At 27.9% G+C, this 16,954-nt stretch overlaps 1 protein-coding gene across 1 annotated transcript in view; it reads left to right on the top strand.

Annotated features, from left to right (window-relative positions):
• LOC107443162 (pre-mRNA-splicing factor nucampholin) overlaps positions 1-16,954 on the top strand; it is a 44,326-nt gene that overhangs the window by 13,845 nt on the left and 13,527 nt on the right. Inside the window, exons 6-16 of the mRNA XM_043046869.2 lie at positions 1,715-2,131; positions 3,170-3,203; positions 5,917-6,098; positions 8,089-8,217; positions 8,907-9,000; positions 9,403-9,531; positions 11,050-11,185; positions 12,468-12,571; positions 15,815-15,917; positions 16,682-16,744; positions 16,840-16,923. Of these exons, the coding sequence (XP_042902803.1) occupies positions 1,715-2,131; positions 3,170-3,203; positions 5,917-6,098; positions 8,089-8,217; positions 8,907-9,000; positions 9,403-9,531; positions 11,050-11,185; positions 12,468-12,571; positions 15,815-15,917; positions 16,682-16,744; positions 16,840-16,923 (1,475 nt within the window). The remainder of the gene's footprint in view (positions 1-1,714; positions 2,132-3,169; positions 3,204-5,916; positions 6,099-8,088; positions 8,218-8,906; positions 9,001-9,402; positions 9,532-11,049; positions 11,186-12,467; positions 12,572-15,814; positions 15,918-16,681; positions 16,745-16,839; positions 16,924-16,954) is intronic.

Below are 16,954 nucleotides of genomic sequence, written 5' to 3'. Positions count from 1 at the left end.
TTTAATGTTAACTTTACTTTTTGCATATTCCACCATACCTCAAAAACTTTTTAAGTGAATTGAAAAGTTTTTAGCACGCAATTATAAAAACCATTTATCCAAAAGTAATTCAATGAAAAATATAGCTTTTAGTAAATATTATTTTAATTAATAATAGTAAAAAATATTTTGAATTTTAATGTTTGCAATTTTCACACCAATTTAAAGAATACAATTTTAAAAATGGTAAAATACGAAATTTGAGCAAAATCAGTCGAATAGTTTCTGAGAAATTACATTTTAAAACATCATATATTTAAAATTTGGTTTCTTGTCGACCGATTTTGTTCCCATTTTGTATTTTGCCATTTAAAATTGAGTTCTTTAAAATTGTGTAAAAAAATTGCTTACCTTACTATTCAAAAGTTTTTTTGCTATTATTAAATAAAATAATAAAAATTATAAAGTATTTACTTAAAGTTATTTTTGTTTCTTTGGATAAACAAATTTTATAATTGTGTGCAAAAAATTTTTTAGTTCACTTCAAAAAATTTTGGGATATGGTGAAAACACAAAAGGAAAAAAATTAACATTAAGGGTTCAAAATTCGGCTCTCCTGACCAAATTATTGGGACCATATTTCCCAGATAGCCGCAACTCCCTGTATTTTGAGGGTCAGAAATCCAAAAACAAAAAAAATTTGTATGTTTATTCAGAGAAAAAAAAATTTTTTTTTTCTGATTTCATAACTTAAAATATTGTCTGCACTAATTAATTAACATATTTATTTGAGACTGATTTACAAATTCAGAAAAAGACAAAATTTATTTGTGATCACCCCTTCGAACCTTCAAGATTGAGCTCTAGAACGCTAAAATCTGATCATTGGATCAATAGTTATTTCTGGGGTTCATTTTTTTATTTTGCTTCCTGTACATATAATTTAACAGATAACTACATGTAATATGTAATACTAACACCTGCATTAAAAGTAAGTGTTTTTTTGGGGGAAATAAACCGTCATCATTCAAACATGGCCAAGCACCTACACCCATTTGCATTGCTTTATCTTTTAATGGCCATATTAGGATGTAATTATACCATGTAATTTTGACCTTAGTCAAACCACATTAACAGCATCTGAGTAGGTACCTCTCTACAAACTTCCATCAGAGTGTGTAGCATTTTTTAAAAGTGCTTATTTCGAATTTTAGTTTTTTAAAAGCCCTTAAAGGTGCTTTTTTCATTGGGTATTTTTAAAAAGTGCTTAATTTTCCCTTTTTCAGAATGAGGTTTTTCCTCTACCATGTTGATTTTCGCTACGAATTATGCAAAAAGACATATTGTTCTATTCAGCGTTTTCACAATTAATTCAACCCCAATATATTTCGGCACATTGTTAGTCTGTAGCGTATGTAAACGCCATTTGTTTCACATGATTCAAAATTTCATTATTTTTGACAATTGTCAAAAAAATGCCAAAAGTTTTTTTTTTTTTTGACATGACGGTTAAAACAAGATAAAACCATCAATTGTTAAAAACTTTCCAATCCTGCCTAATTATGATATTTTTTTAAAGTGCTTACAAATATTTTTGAGTACTTGAAAAGTGCTTAAAAGGTGCTTATTTTTGTTGAATAATTTGGCTACGCACCCTGAGATATTTTATTTAATATTTTTTTTAATTGGAAATTTTTTTTGTGTGTGTTTTAACTATTTTTATCAAAATTTTCAGAGACATTTCAGAAGAAAAGCAACGTTATAAGAGAGATTCATCCCAGGATAGATATTCAAATCATAAATCTAAACAAAAAAGAGATGATTCCAAAAGATTTTCTGAAAAAGAAAGTTGGAGTAAATCGAAGCAACGAGATGATTCTGCCGAAAATCAGTATGAAAAATCTCGTGATGAATTCACTAATAGAAAAAGCAACAAAATGTTTTCAGCTGAATCTTCACCTCACTATAAAACAAAGAGTCGCCATAAGCGCCAGTCATCAATAGAAAGAGACAATGAAAATTTTAAGGAAGGAAATAATAACTATTCACCTGGTACATATGATAAAAACATCCGAGATAATCAAAGGAACTATCCTCAGAGAAATTCAGGGAGAACAGAATTTGGACAATTTAGAAGAAGAGAGGAATCAAGGTAAAATAATTTACCATATTTTTATTTAACTACTAATTAAGTAATTTGTAGTTAAATATGAATTTCCCGTCGATTCTCGAGAGAATTAGAATGCTTTCTTTTTCTTTCTTTTTTTCAATTTTGGTTTAATTTTTCACAAAAATTATGCCGACTGAAATAGCACCTTCACAAAAAATAAACTAAAACAATCTGCTTCATCGAAAAAAAATTGACATTTTCTTTATAATTCTATAGAAAAAAATTTCGACAATAATTCTACGAAAAAATGGGCACAATTCTTATGAACTTTTTCAATGTTTCATCTTTTGCATCAACGCGTTTAGTTACGTGCATCAATAAGACGAGGCTGCTGAAATTCAAAACTGAGAGGTTACTTGCTATCTGATTGGCTCTTGCATGTGGTGTTCTCAATGCAAGTGAAAATGTACCTTTAACGCATTTGCATGACTTTAGCTCTTTAAAATTTAGACTTAAAGAACATGTTTGATATGTCCATTTTCAAAAGTGAAAAAAAATCATTAATTGTTGCATTCTGTTTGAATCTTGGGCATAAATTAAATTTCAATAATGCTAAAATTATTTGCACGCCACTCTCCACCTCACCATAGCATGTGGAAATACATATTTACTTGATTTGCCACTTTGGCTTTTCGTGTTCTGTTTTTCATTTTTTTTCCTCTTTCGACCACTGCGATTTTTAGTTTTCTTTCTCCCCTTTATTTTTCCATTTTTTTTGTTAGCAACTTTATGTTTCATATTTCAAATCCTTTTTTTCTTCTCATTCAGGTCTGGCAAGTTGTGAAAATGAGGGTCTGTTTTAATGCTTTAAATATATTAACTATTATTTCCAATTTTTATATCTTTGAAGCAAATGATGTTTTTAATCATGTAAAGTCAAAAACCTTGATATCTTGTTAAGTTAAGGTATTATAAAAAAGGATAATGTCATAGCTGTATGTGCTTTGGTACTATTATTTACACAAATTTTTTATTATATTTGTCATAATAATATTCTTAAAGTTCATTTTCTATTTGCAGGTCAGAAAAAGAGTTGCCAGATCGTCAGGAGGAGGTAAGTACTATTAAGTAATCTACACTCAGGCGTTGAAAAAAGCACATTTTTTGTAGTTAACAACTAAATGTAGTTATCTAAAACTATTTTATTACAAATGTAGTGACTACAAACTAGTTTCGAAATGTAGTAACTACTTCCCTACTTTAAGGAGACGAACTTAATTTACCCCTATATTCAAAATTGTTATAAATGATTAATTGGCTTTTTTAAGCATGAGGAATTATTAAGAATTACAGCCGGACCCCTGTTATGATGAACCATTAGCTGACCTAGCAAAAAGTCCACTATGAACAATGGTTCACCGTATACAAAATCTTTGGGAAAATATTTTTAGCATATTATAGTGTTATTGTTAGAAATAGTTATTGTTATAGTGCATAATTTGTATTATGAATTATTGACTAACTGAATATATAGAGTCTTTTTTCTAAATAGTTTCCTTAACGAGAATTTCTTCCTATAGCAAGATTTTTAATCAGAATGTTAAAAAACTTTAAAAATACTCTCCATGAATTGAAATGGTTGTCTCCCTTTAACAAATTTTTAAGGTGTTAATTGTTTCATTTATTTTCATTATTATTTTTTATGTGTTTATTTATTTATTTTAATTTCTGTCATTTTCTGAGATTTCAGTGCAACACATTCATTCCCTTATGCGTGTTTTAGTGGCTACTTGCATTATTCATTGCTAAGAAATAGCTTACTTAAAACACTTGTTTATAAAGTGTATTTCTTAATTTTTAATTATAAGTCATAGTTTATAGCTTATCACATAAACTATAAATTTTCTAACTATTATTCAAATACCTGCAAGAAAAAAAATATGAGCCCGCTATAAGCAAACAAATGATTTCACAACTGTTAACTATAAAAGTGTGAAATAGCAGTTAAACAGTAGTTTGGGTGAGTCCCTTAGAGGTATTCACTACAACCGAGTATCCACTATATCCCTGCTTCATTATAGCAGGATTATACTGTATTTATTCACGTTTACATAAACCAGTTATTCTAAAAAAAATTTCAAATAATTTATTCTTTTAACCTTCAACTTTTTATGTCTTTCTCGACAGTGAAAGCAATTATTGGAAATTATCAAATATTTATGATTTCGTTAAGTTTTAATGTTCTTTTATTTCCTCTACTCCCTATAAAAATTTCAAAATTAGTTACATTTGAGCCTTGTTTCTTTACTTAATTTTTTCTACAGTAGTTGCTAGAAATCTCTACAAACTACTGTTTTTATATCAAACTACTCAATGCACTATTTATTTTAAAAAAAGTAGCACACTACTCTAAAAATTATGAAAGAGTAACAATTGCAGTAGTTTTGCTACTTATTGCATGCTACTTCCAACTGCAGTTTATACTAAATCATATTCTAAGCAACAAAAAAGAATTATACTACCCCACTTATCAAATAGTTGTATAAATTTAATTTTAATATAAACCTAACCTAAACCTATAAATAACTAAACGATCATGAAGACAATTCATTCTACGAGAAAGTTCCCAGACTTATAAATATGCAGAATTACTTGTAACCTTTTACAAACATTTCATTATTGCCCAAGTGACCCAATCTGTTAGATAGTTCGCATTTTTTAGTGTAAACCTACATAAATTCTGTAACAAATCTTTTATCTCATGCGCGGACAAATTTGTTATTATACTGATACATAAGAATTTCATAATTTATGCGCTAATTTTAGTATTAGATTCTAAGAAATGTTTATAAATACAGGGGTCTGTTTAGAAGGAATTTGTGTCCGTTAATGGACCCTGCAAAAAATGTCTTTTCATAAAAATGGACCCTTCACAAAATAATTTATCTTTTAATCGGACCGTTCACAAATTCGTTTACCTTCATTATTGTTTTGTTAATCGAATAAACCCTTTCCCGGGAGGGGGAGGGGAGAAAGGCGGTTCGAGACAAACTAAGTTTCTAAGTTTAAATTCCAAGTGTAGTATTCTAAGAAAATATTTCTACTTTTACAAAAATCGTGTGCGCATTCTTACTAATATTAAATCATAATTTTTTTTTAAATGAATAATTGATCAATTTATATTTATTCATAAAATTAATTAATAGAATATTATGTAAATAAAAATTAATTTCTGGCAATTTTTTAAATAAAATATTATAAATTTAAGAATTGTTTAAGTTTACTTAATGCGTAACACATTAAAAGTGATACATTACTAAGTTGTGTTATTTAAAATATGTCAATTGAAATTATTAAAAATGTGAGTGATTTTGTTTCCATTATTCGTCCGAAATGAATATTCTGTGTTGAGCAGTATAGGCTAAATACCAAATATTTTCATGTTGCATTTCTAAATTAGTAGCAGCAATTGATGAGTAGAATCTTGTATCTATTTACAATTTAAAAACTTCTTGAAAAGGTTTTTAGAAATTTTTGCAATAACAGAACCCTATTTGCACAAATTCACAAAAGCAGGACCTTGGTTGAAAAACTGTGACTTAACACCTATTTTATATTCACAAATTATGAATAGTTTTTTCACAATTTTACGAAAGCAGGACCTTTCACAAAATGTCTGGACAGACCCCTGAAATAATATCACTACAGGGAATGGTACAGAAAATCGCTTTGTGACAAGAGAATAAGAAGTCGAGACATGATGGCATCCCTGCATTTCTGATAATATTACATGCATCTTGTTATTGATTATAATTCATACTTTCCAGAGAAGGAAAGAGAGGACAGATCCTGAAGAAGAAAAACAAAAGGACAGCGCAGAGCAGAATGAAAGTACTGAACCTCTATCAAAAAGGCAAAAAATTGTAAATATTAACATGAGAACTGGTGGAGCTTACATTCCTCCTGCAAGACTTAGAATGATGCAAGATCAGATTAAAGATAAAGGAAGGTACTAGTTTGAGTTCTGCATTTTTTTTTCAATTGTAAATATTTAAAATATTCGAAAGCTATTTAAATAGATTTTATATTTGTGTGTGTATATATATAAAGGTGGCAGTCGTGCGAGCAAGACAAACAGGCTTAGGATTTTAAAATGAGCAAATTACTCATCAGAATTAGAAAATGAATGTCCAAGTGACACAAAATCGGAGTGCTCCTCAATAAAAGTTGGGGGAAATCATGCAACATAAATCCGTAAAATATTACGTTTTAGGGAATAAAGGAAATCTTAATAATTATAATTGGTCTTTTAAATAGGTCGAGGGAAATTTAGCTTTCTCTTGATTAGTTACAGGGATAAACGTTAAAATGTTAATAAATGCATACTTGAACAAAAAATAGATTAAGAGACAAGATGTGAATATTAAAGTGTGAGAAAGAGCACTTTGTTTAGAACAATAAATTAAGAAAAAGATTTACAGAAAAGGAATAACATAAAAAGTTTAGTTGAAGCTTTTTTTTTTTCATTTTATATATTCAATAAAACAATTAAATCAGGGAAAAGCTATAAAAATAAAAGATATGTGTGTTGGCAAGACAGCACTTCATCAGGGGACACACTGCCTGCCAACACACAGGAGCCTTTCTGTTGTCAGTGGAAAAATCAAAACTGACAGTTCCCCGAGACCCCATAATGGATAAACAAATAAGAGAAAATCATTATAAGAATTGAATTGCAGAGAAAAATAATGAACCAGCTAGCACAACCTAAAAGTACACATAGTAAAACTTAAAAATGATACGCCCACTTATAAATATATACAGTTAAAGTTAGAATAACCAAATCGAAATAAAGTAAAATTTTATTAAATTTATATAATATAAATTGTAATTATAATTTTAGTAGCAGTAAGTATATTTTGGAGCTTTGGAGGGGGAACTTCACAGAAAGAAACAAAACAGGGATTTTGATCTTAAAATCTCTTACTCTGCAATAAGTAGGCCATTCATTTAAAGTTATTAATAAAATAAATAATGTTTTCTTGGTTCACAAGTTAAATCGATCTAATTGACATAATTACATAAACTTGTACAATTATGTTTGTTATACTCTGTGAACTTGATTTATGACAAGTCACTCAGAATGTTGTCCTATAATTTTTTTTAATAAAAATACGCTGTAATTTTTTTTGCTTTTGCTAGTGGTTAACATGATCCCTATTGTGTATTTGTTTGACAAAGACTATAAAAATATAAAGGACNACAAACAGGCCAAGTGACACAAAATCGGAGTGCTCCTCAATAAAAGTTGGGGAAATCATGCAACATAAATCCGTAAAATATTTCGTTTTAGGGAATAAAGAAAATCTTAATAATTATAATTGGTCTGTTACATAGGTCGAGGGAAATTTAGCTTTCTCTTGCTTAGTTACAGGGATAAATGTTAATAAATGCATATTTGAACAAAAAATAGATTAAAAGACAAGATGTGAATATTAAAGTGTGAGAAAGAGCACTTTGTTTAGAACAATTAAATTAAGAAAAAGATTTACAGAAAAGGAATAACATAAAAATATTAGTTGAAGCTTTTTTTTTTCATTTTAGATATTCAATAAAACAATTAAAGCAGGAAAAAGCTATAAAAATAAAAGATATGTGTGTTGGCAAGACAGCACTTCAGGGGACACACTGCCTGCCAACACACAGGAGCCTTTCTATTGTCAGTGGAAAAATCAAAACTGACATAAACTTGTACAATTATGTTTGTTATACTCTGGGCTCTTGATTTATGACAAGTCACTCAAAATGTTGTCCTATAATTTTTTTTAATAAAAATATGCTGTAATTTTTGTTGCTTTTGCTAGTGGTTAACATGATCCCTATTGTGTATTTGTTTGACAAAGACTATAAAAATATAAAGGACCGTCATTAGGTAATGCATAGTATATAAAAAGTTTCTTGTATTACAAGTTTTGTATTATTTTTTTTTTCTGTTATAGTGAAGATTATCAGAGAATTGCCTGGGAAGCACTAAAGAAAAGTATTATCGGTATGACCAATAAAGTGAATAGCTCAAATATTGCAGAAATCATTCCTGAACTTTTCCGTGAAAACATTATAAGAGGAAGGTAATATCTTTATATCCATATGTATAAAGTTTATCATTTAAAGTATAAAAATTAAATTAAAAGTTTGCTTAAATACTCAAAACTCCCAAAATTTCTATGGCATTTTTTTTAAAAATTAAATATATAAAATTTATCAAAGCTTTATATTTTGTGTATTTATAGCTTTATATTGTATTTTTTGTGTTTATATTATTATTATTATTTTGAAAAAGAAGGTGGACATTCTTTTCAGCAAAAGTACTTTTTTTTAAATTTATTTTTTAATGTATTCTATATTAATGAATGCCCTTATTGAATAATGTGCTTTGGATAATAGCAATGTACTGAAAACATTTAATGAAAAAATTTATAAACAAAATTTTCTATGTTCCTGTCATGTGTTTGCTCCTGCAAATAGTTTTACTTTTTGACTCATCTACCAGCAACCATTGCTAACCAGTTAGTCACATGTTTGAACGAAGAGATTATCTTAATTCTTACAAACCTGTAAAAATAGAAGAAAGATTAAATCTTCAATGCCTTTTGAGAAGAGAAATTGTTTTGTGAGGCCCATGTGAAAGCCATATAGTAGAAAGCATATAGAGTTCAAAAGATTATTATTTGCTTAGTTTTCAAAATTCAGTAGTCTTATAAAATATCTAATATAATTGTTTACTTTTAGACATTTATTTATTTTTCTCATTTTGTAGAGGTGTGTTAGCACGTGCTATAATGCAAGCTCAAGCCGCTTCTCCTACATTTACTCGAGTTTATGCTGCATTAGTGGCTATTATTAATACGAAAGTAAGTAACTATGCATAACCAATTTTTAACTGTAGATTTTAAGTGTTTGTAATTAAATTTAGCTATTATTTTAAACATCACTGTATTTTTTAAAAAAACTTTTTCACTGATTAAACAATGGTTTTCAACCAGTGATGTTATAAAAAATTGTCATGCTATAATAATAATTTTAAAAAAGGAGAGAAATTTTAAATTAAGAAAATAAGAAAACAGAAGTTTTAATTTATTTATGTGTGCCACATTTTAAGTTTATTGAAAAAGTTTCCAATACTTTTTTAAATCACACCAACATTATTTTTTCAATTGAAATTAGTATCAAAACTATGTTTATATTAAATCATTTTGCTGAATAAATCAGATATAAGATTAATAACATATTTTCTTTTAATTTCTTTTCTATAGTTTCCGGAAATTGGGGAATTGATTTTGCGAAGATTAATTGTCCAGTACAAAAGAGGTTTTAGAAGGAATGATAAAGCAGTGTGCATGACTGCTGTTCGTTTCTTGGCCCATTTGTTAAATCAAGAAGTGGTATGATTATTTTTACTAGATAAATAAAATTGCAAAATATATTGTATATTAGTATGTTATAAGCTTTTTGTTCTTATAGCATTTTTTAAATATGTACTATGAGTATTTAATTATATTTATGTGTCCAAATATTTTTCAATTTGTTTACAAAATAAATCAATATTTTTTGATGAATGAGTGCATTAAAATTTAGTCAACTCTCTATTGCACTGAGTTGTTAATTGTACACATAACAGAAGAAGATTAAAAAAAAAAAAAAGAACTCACGCGAATCCTGAGATTTTGTTTTTTCACTTATGTTAATTACTTTGAAATTCAAACATTTCACACTTCTATTGAATTTTTACAATTACAACGATTGCATTTGTTATAGAATTGTTTGAAACACAATTGAAAATATATTGTGGCAACAAAATGTTATTTTTAAAAGAATATATTACATGCAATGTGCCAACTTTTTCTTTAATCCTTAGATACAGAATTTTTATTAAACATATTTTTCATGCTTTTTTTTCATTATTTTGTATTAATTTAGGTCAAAATAAGTGAAAAATAATAGATTCTTAATGATTTATGGTTATGAAATACGGTATAAAACACTAGTGCTCTTTTCTTCGTTAAAGGTAAAAACTTCCAAACATGGCTCACTTCCAAACAAAACATTTTTTCAATTTGCAGTTATTTGATCTAAAAGAAACAGTCATTCCTCATTGAAATTTCTTTAATTTACAAAATCAATTATTGATAAATTTTTTAATGTAAATGAAAAAATGATTTTTTTTTCAAACTACTTTTTGGATTTTATATATTAATACAATTATAATTCTGATAATCTAACAGATTTTATCAGGTAACTATTAGACTGTTTTTTATAATTAAAAAATACCGAAATATATTTTTACTTGTAATTCAAACATCAGGAGAAATATATATAAAAAGGACCACCAGTGTTCAGTCTGTGTCAAAGTGCTAAAAGGAAAATTTATATGATTGCTGCAATTTTGGTAGACTAGTTGAACCAGATGCAATGAGAATGATTATTTGAATGTAACATTTTAAATAAAAATTGATGTCTCTTAATTAATAAGAACTGGTTTGTTTAAAAAGTTAAAGCCATTCATACCTTGATTCACTGACTTTGTTTATGGAATTCACCCATTTTCTAAAGTAATATTCATATTAAACCCCTTCTCATCTCTTTCCTTAAATCTATTTTTTCAGGAAATAATATGCAATGATTATATTAATACAACATAGCAACCAATTAAAGACAAAAATGCTCAAAAAAATATTAAGAAAAATCGAATTTTATTTTAGATATTTACTCAAAGTTTTAAACAATTACTTTAATTTAGTGGTGAAAAATGCCTAGAAATGATAAGGAATTTTAAAAATGCCTAGATATCATAGTTTTATGATAAGGAGTTTTGAAAATATGCTCTAAATAATAAGTTGTAACATTTGAACATGAATTTCGGATATTAAAACTTTTTAAAATTTGCTTTTATATCATTGCAGGCACATGAAATCCTTATTTTAGAAATAGTAACCCATCTTCTTGAAAATCCTTCTGAAGATTCTGTTGAAGTTTCAATTGCCTGTTTGAAAGAGTGTGGGAAAAAATTAACTCAACTCACACCCCGTGGCATGAGAGGTAAATAATGCCAATAATTTGTTCTTTTATTCTCTAATTATGTATATAATATTTGCATAAGATTATATATATTCATAATGATCATCAGATTATGGGACAACAGGATGGCTTCAGAGCAGGGAAAATTAAATTAATTTGAGTTTCAGGTTCCAAACAGTGCAAGATTGTTTCCAAAAACAAATCAACCTCATAATATTTTTTTTGAAACCAAATACTTTTTTTTTAACTCTAATATTTAGTTCTATTGTAAGTATAAGTGTTTCACAATTTATTTTATGCATGAGAACAAAATATAACTGAAAAATTAGTAATAAAATTTATATCTCCAGTTTGAAAAATCAAGAAAATTCAGTAAAATCAGTCTGGAATAGTATGGCAATACTCAATAATGCCCAGCTGGATAATATGAAATAAATTACTTATAAGTTTTCTACATCTTCTTGTAATTTACCCTGAACATCAATAAACAAGTGTGATATTTTCACTCTAAATTTTTCATTAAATTTGTAAGTAAAATTATACATGCTTTCTGAAATGTCTGTGTGAAGCTTAAAAGATTCTAAGGTTGGTGTTATGCAAAGCATATATCTATTTAACTAATCAAAATTTGATATTCTTCTGTATGATGTTAATAAAAATAAGTTTTTAAATTCATAATAAACATGTGCAATGCTTGGTATAAGCATTTTTTTTTTTCATTGTGAACTTGTCATATTTAAATATTATTGACTTGAACTTCTAAATTTATTGAATCTTTGCAGCCCATTTGCTCACTAACTACTTCTAGTAATGCTTGACTTAAAAACTGTATCTAAGATCAACCCATAGTCTTTTTTTGATTGCCAAAGCATATTTTGTGTACACTAAATGCTCCCTATCCTCACTTGCGAATTTCAGGATTTAAATTTCTCCTTAGTTTCGTGGTTAATTTTTTTTCTGGAAAAGCAATTCTGAAGCATTATTATGGCAAATTTAAAGCATAATTTTAAGAAAGTATCTTTTGATATAGTTTCACTATTTATGAATATAACTGTATGCATTTTCAGAGCAAATATTATTTGGTTATATGTTGCAAACCAATTTTATATTGTAAATAAAGAAACATCTAAAACTGAAACAGTATTGTAAGATATACTTATCAAAAGAACTTCAAAAATATTTTAAATGGAAAAAGTTGACGCGTTTTAGGAGTTCTACTTTTTCCACCTTGATTGCTCTTGAAGCTTTGTCAATTTTATGTTTATTTTCAAAGTTAACTTAAGTTGACACATTTCTTCCTTAGCTATTATACAAAGAGTACGTGACGTTCTGCATGAAGGGGCTATGGATGTTAGAGTACAGTATATGATTGAAGTTTTCTTTGCCATTCAGAAAGATGGTTTCAAGGTAAACTTTTTTTAAATTTTTAAAACATTTCGACAAACCAACTTTATTTTTTATTTTGAGTCATTATACATCACATAAATCACATTTGGGTTTGATTTTAATGAACTTAAGTGTAATGGATACACACAATAAAATAAGTTATTCCATGGTTGGAATATATGCACAAATTGTGACAAACTGCTCCAAAAAGGAAATTTCTGCTCCATCCTGCTGAAAAATACTGTTTTCTCGCTCCAAAACTCTAATAATATTATTGAGCAAAAAGTGCATCTTGGTCCAATCTGCATGCTAAAAATTTAGTTTTCGCATGAATTTAAAGATATTGCTGTTAGAAAAAAATTTTATTTAAAAAAAAAATTGATATCAAAGCGACATGGATTTACGATTGATTTGTCAAAAATTGAGTGTGTTAAAATGTTATTACTCAAATTCAAAATTTGTAAGTTATAATAACATCATATTAAAAATATCAGGATTCTGAAAGCTAAGTGGAAACGGTCGGAAAATTATCAAAAAACATGTGAATTAACAAAAAAATTGTCAAGAGTTAGCCGGCTAAAAAAATTTTTTGTTTATTTTTTAATTTAATTTAAGAACTTATATTTTTAGATATTTAAGGTCTAATCAGGTTACATTTATACTTGTCAGGTTACAATATCGTATCAATTAAACGATCAATTCCTTAGCTTCAAGTTGATGTTTGAAAATCTTTTTTTTTATTACAGTAAGGAAAAACCATTTATATGCATGCTTGTCATTTTTTATGAAATCTTTAGATTTTCTCATAACTTGGACAATTTTCATCCTAAAAATCTAAGATTTGGTAGAATTACTTACTTATCATATTATACCATTATCATATTATACCTTATACCATTACACCGAATTTCAGTAAAACTGAAAGTGATGGATTCGACTATTTATTACTTTACTCTTAGATTGCATGGGTCTTTTTTTACCTTTGTTATTTTTTTAGGTTTATATCTCAAAAGATAAGAAAATTGTAGTTAAGAAATTTCATTTCTAATTGTTAAAAGTAATTTTTCACCACAACTTATTTTTTTAAAATTTAACATGTTTCTTTTTCAAAAAATTTATTTAAGCTGTATTATTAAGCTTATTGAGTCATCTATATATTTATTCATGCTACCTTGTATTTAGCAAGCATATCTGTTAGTAGTCAAAAAGAGATCTCTTTGTGTATTTTTTCTTCCTTAAATATATAAGTATATTTTCATGTACATAAAAAAAAATTTGACTTTCCTATTATATTGTGTTACCTTGTACTAGTGGTTAAAATTTGTCAACATTTGATAATACCCTATCAATAACAAAACATTTTAAATCTATGAATTTAAAATGTTAATTCCTCTAAATCTAAAACTTTGGCTGCCACGTCATCTATATTTGAATGACGGCTAAGTTTCTGATCAAGCCGTGTTACCCGTATTGGGGTGCCGCTTATTTGACTACTTGCTAAGGATATTCATATGTATTTGAGAGGATATTTCACAAGAATTAACAAAACTGTTGAGTTGTTTTAAAAGTAATACAAAAATAATTTATGAAGAAAATTATTGTGAGCCGCNCTTTGTTATTTTTTTAGGTTTATATCTCAAAAGATAAGAAAATTTTAGTTAAGAAATTTCATTTCTAATTGTTAAAAGTAACTTTCACCACAACTTATTTTTTTAAAATTTAACATGTTTCTTTTTCAAAAAATTTATTCAAGTTGTAAATTGAGTCATATATATATTTATTCATGCCACCTTGTATTTAGCAAGCATATCTGTTAGTAGTCAAAAAGAGATCTCTTTGTGTATTTTTTCTTCCTTAAATACATACGTATATTTTCATGCACATAGAAAAAATTTGACTTTCTTATTATCTTGTGTTACCTTGTACTAGTGGTTAAAATTTGTCAAAATTTGATAATACCCTATCAATAACAAAACATTTTAAATCTTAGAATTTAAAATTTTAATTATTCTAAATTTTAACCTTTGGCTGCCACGTCACCTATATTCGAGTGACGGCTAAGTTTCTGATCAAGCTGTGTTACCCGTATTGGAATGCCGCTTATTTGACTATTTGCTAAGGATATTCATATGTATTTGAGAAGATATTTTACAGGAATTAACAAAACTGTTGAGTTGTTTTAAAAGTGATACAAAAATAATTTATGAAGAAAATTATTGTGAGCCTCCTGTTCACTGCTATTTGAGTCACTAAAAGATAGGATTTCCATTTTTGTTTTCGAAATTTTAATGAATTAAGGTAAAGATTTTAAGTTATACTCCTCTTTACTCGGAAAATATTCAAACTGATCGTGTAAAGTGGCGGGATGAGAAACTGGCGGACACAAATAAACAGACATGATACCATGGCATACCTGCCAAGTCTCCTGTTTTTTAACGAAGACTCCCGGATTTTATTCCCTATCTCCTGTTTACCTGTATATTCTCAAATTTCTCTGTATTTAATGAAGAAATTTTTTTAAAAAAATGGTGATGAAATATCCACTGATGGCAAAAATACTTCTCTTATTCCCCAACAGATGGTGCTATTGCCAGTACTGCCATATGTTGAGCGTTAATAGTTTAAGTTGAGCCATGATGGCTCAGGGGATACAGCATTTGCCTTCCAATGAGATGAACCCAGGTTCAAATCCCAGCGATGACTAATCAATATGAATTTCGCATCCGACTTGCACCGACCACACTGCTGGTGTGAAATATCTTCAGTGACAGACGGATCACAGGTTAGAGTCCCCTAGTTGTCAGGCTAACCGTGGGAGGTCTTCCTCACCACGTAACTCAAATGTAGGTTAGTTCCATAAAAAAAAAGTCCTCCACGAAGGCAAATTTCTCCCAATACTTGATCCAGGAGTTATCTTGTCTGATGAATCGGGTTCGAAATTACAAGGCTACGAGTTGAACATCAGTAGTCATGAACCTAAAATTGGGTCATTAAGTAAAATCTCGGGTATTTTATTTCTCCAATGTTGGCAAGTATGCCATGGAAACAAACAGAGTGAGATAATATTCTTATGACCACCAGAGACTCGCATTATTAAAATATTGGTAGGAGTACTTAGCAAAATACGCTTTGTACAGCAGTGCTTGTGGCCTGAAAGCAATTCCACTGTAAATGCGTGCGGCATTTAACGTAATCATCAACGTAAACGGCAGTCAACGTAATCACTTTGTAATCATGAATGTAATATGAATTTTTTTTCCCAAGGATTTTGAAATCATGCCACCAGAACTGGATTTAGTTGAAGAAGATGATAAATATACTCATTTAATTAACTTAGACGATGCTGTTGATGCACAAGAAATGTTAAGTAAGAGCAAATTTAATTATAAAAAAAAGTTTTCATTTAATGTTTCTCACAGTTGTAATTGCCAAACTTAGTTTATACTAATAACCAAACCAAGTAGAGCTCTATAGTTTAAAAACTGTCAGAAATAGTAAGTATATGCTCTCACATTTCATGGTCAAAAGTGTTTGAACTCTAAACTTATGCTATTTAAATAGTGAAACTAAGTCTATATTAATATCCTAAGATGGTAGAACTTTCTTTGCTAATAAATAATTTTAAAAAAGAAACCAGCTTTGATAATGCATTAAGCACAAATAAAGGCAAACAGCCATGTTAGTTATTTTAACAAGTACACAGACTGAAAGAGATTGTACTTGCAATTCATCAATTGTCTTACAAACTGATACATTTGTGCTTGTTATTTTGTTCCTACATAACATACAATGTATGCATTTTTAAGTGTGCCTTTAGTAAGAAAAAAATCTAAAATCTTAGTCTAGCCTGATAATATTTAAAATCTTAGATGGACCTAACCCCTTAAAGCAAAAATCTTATATTAATGCAAAGCATTAAATGTATTGTAATAACACAGTGTTGCTGCAAAAATTGTCCTTTAAAACAATCTGGCCACACATAATTCTAATTTCAAATTCCCGTCTCGCATTCATTAAAGTTATGCATAATTATGATCTATTTATACAATAAAGCATTGTGTAATCAACTATATAAATATTTACTTTTTTCCACTATTTCACTCATTTATAATATTTTTTTTTCTATCTTAGATATATTCAAATTTGATCCAGATTATATTGAAAATGAAGAAAAGTATAAATCTGTTGTGAAAGGTATTTAAATTTTTCTTATTATACACAATCCTTGTTTTTGATGTATAAGTTTTGTTGAATCAATTAAAATAATGGTCTGTGATATATTTTTTTAGAAATTCTTGGTGATGAAAGTGAAGAAGATGGATCTGGCAATGATTCTGGTAGCGATGATGAAGAAGAGGATGATGAAGAGAAAAGTAATATATTTTTAATGAAGTTTGTAAAGTT

This window comes from Parasteatoda tepidariorum, chromosome 7 (assembly GCF_043381705.1).
Source record: "Parasteatoda tepidariorum isolate YZ-2023 chromosome 7, CAS_Ptep_4.0, whole genome shotgun sequence".
NCBI lineage: Eukaryota > Metazoa > Arthropoda > Arachnida > Araneae > Theridiidae > Parasteatoda > Parasteatoda tepidariorum.
This window is presented reverse-complemented; position numbering and strand designations above follow the sequence as displayed.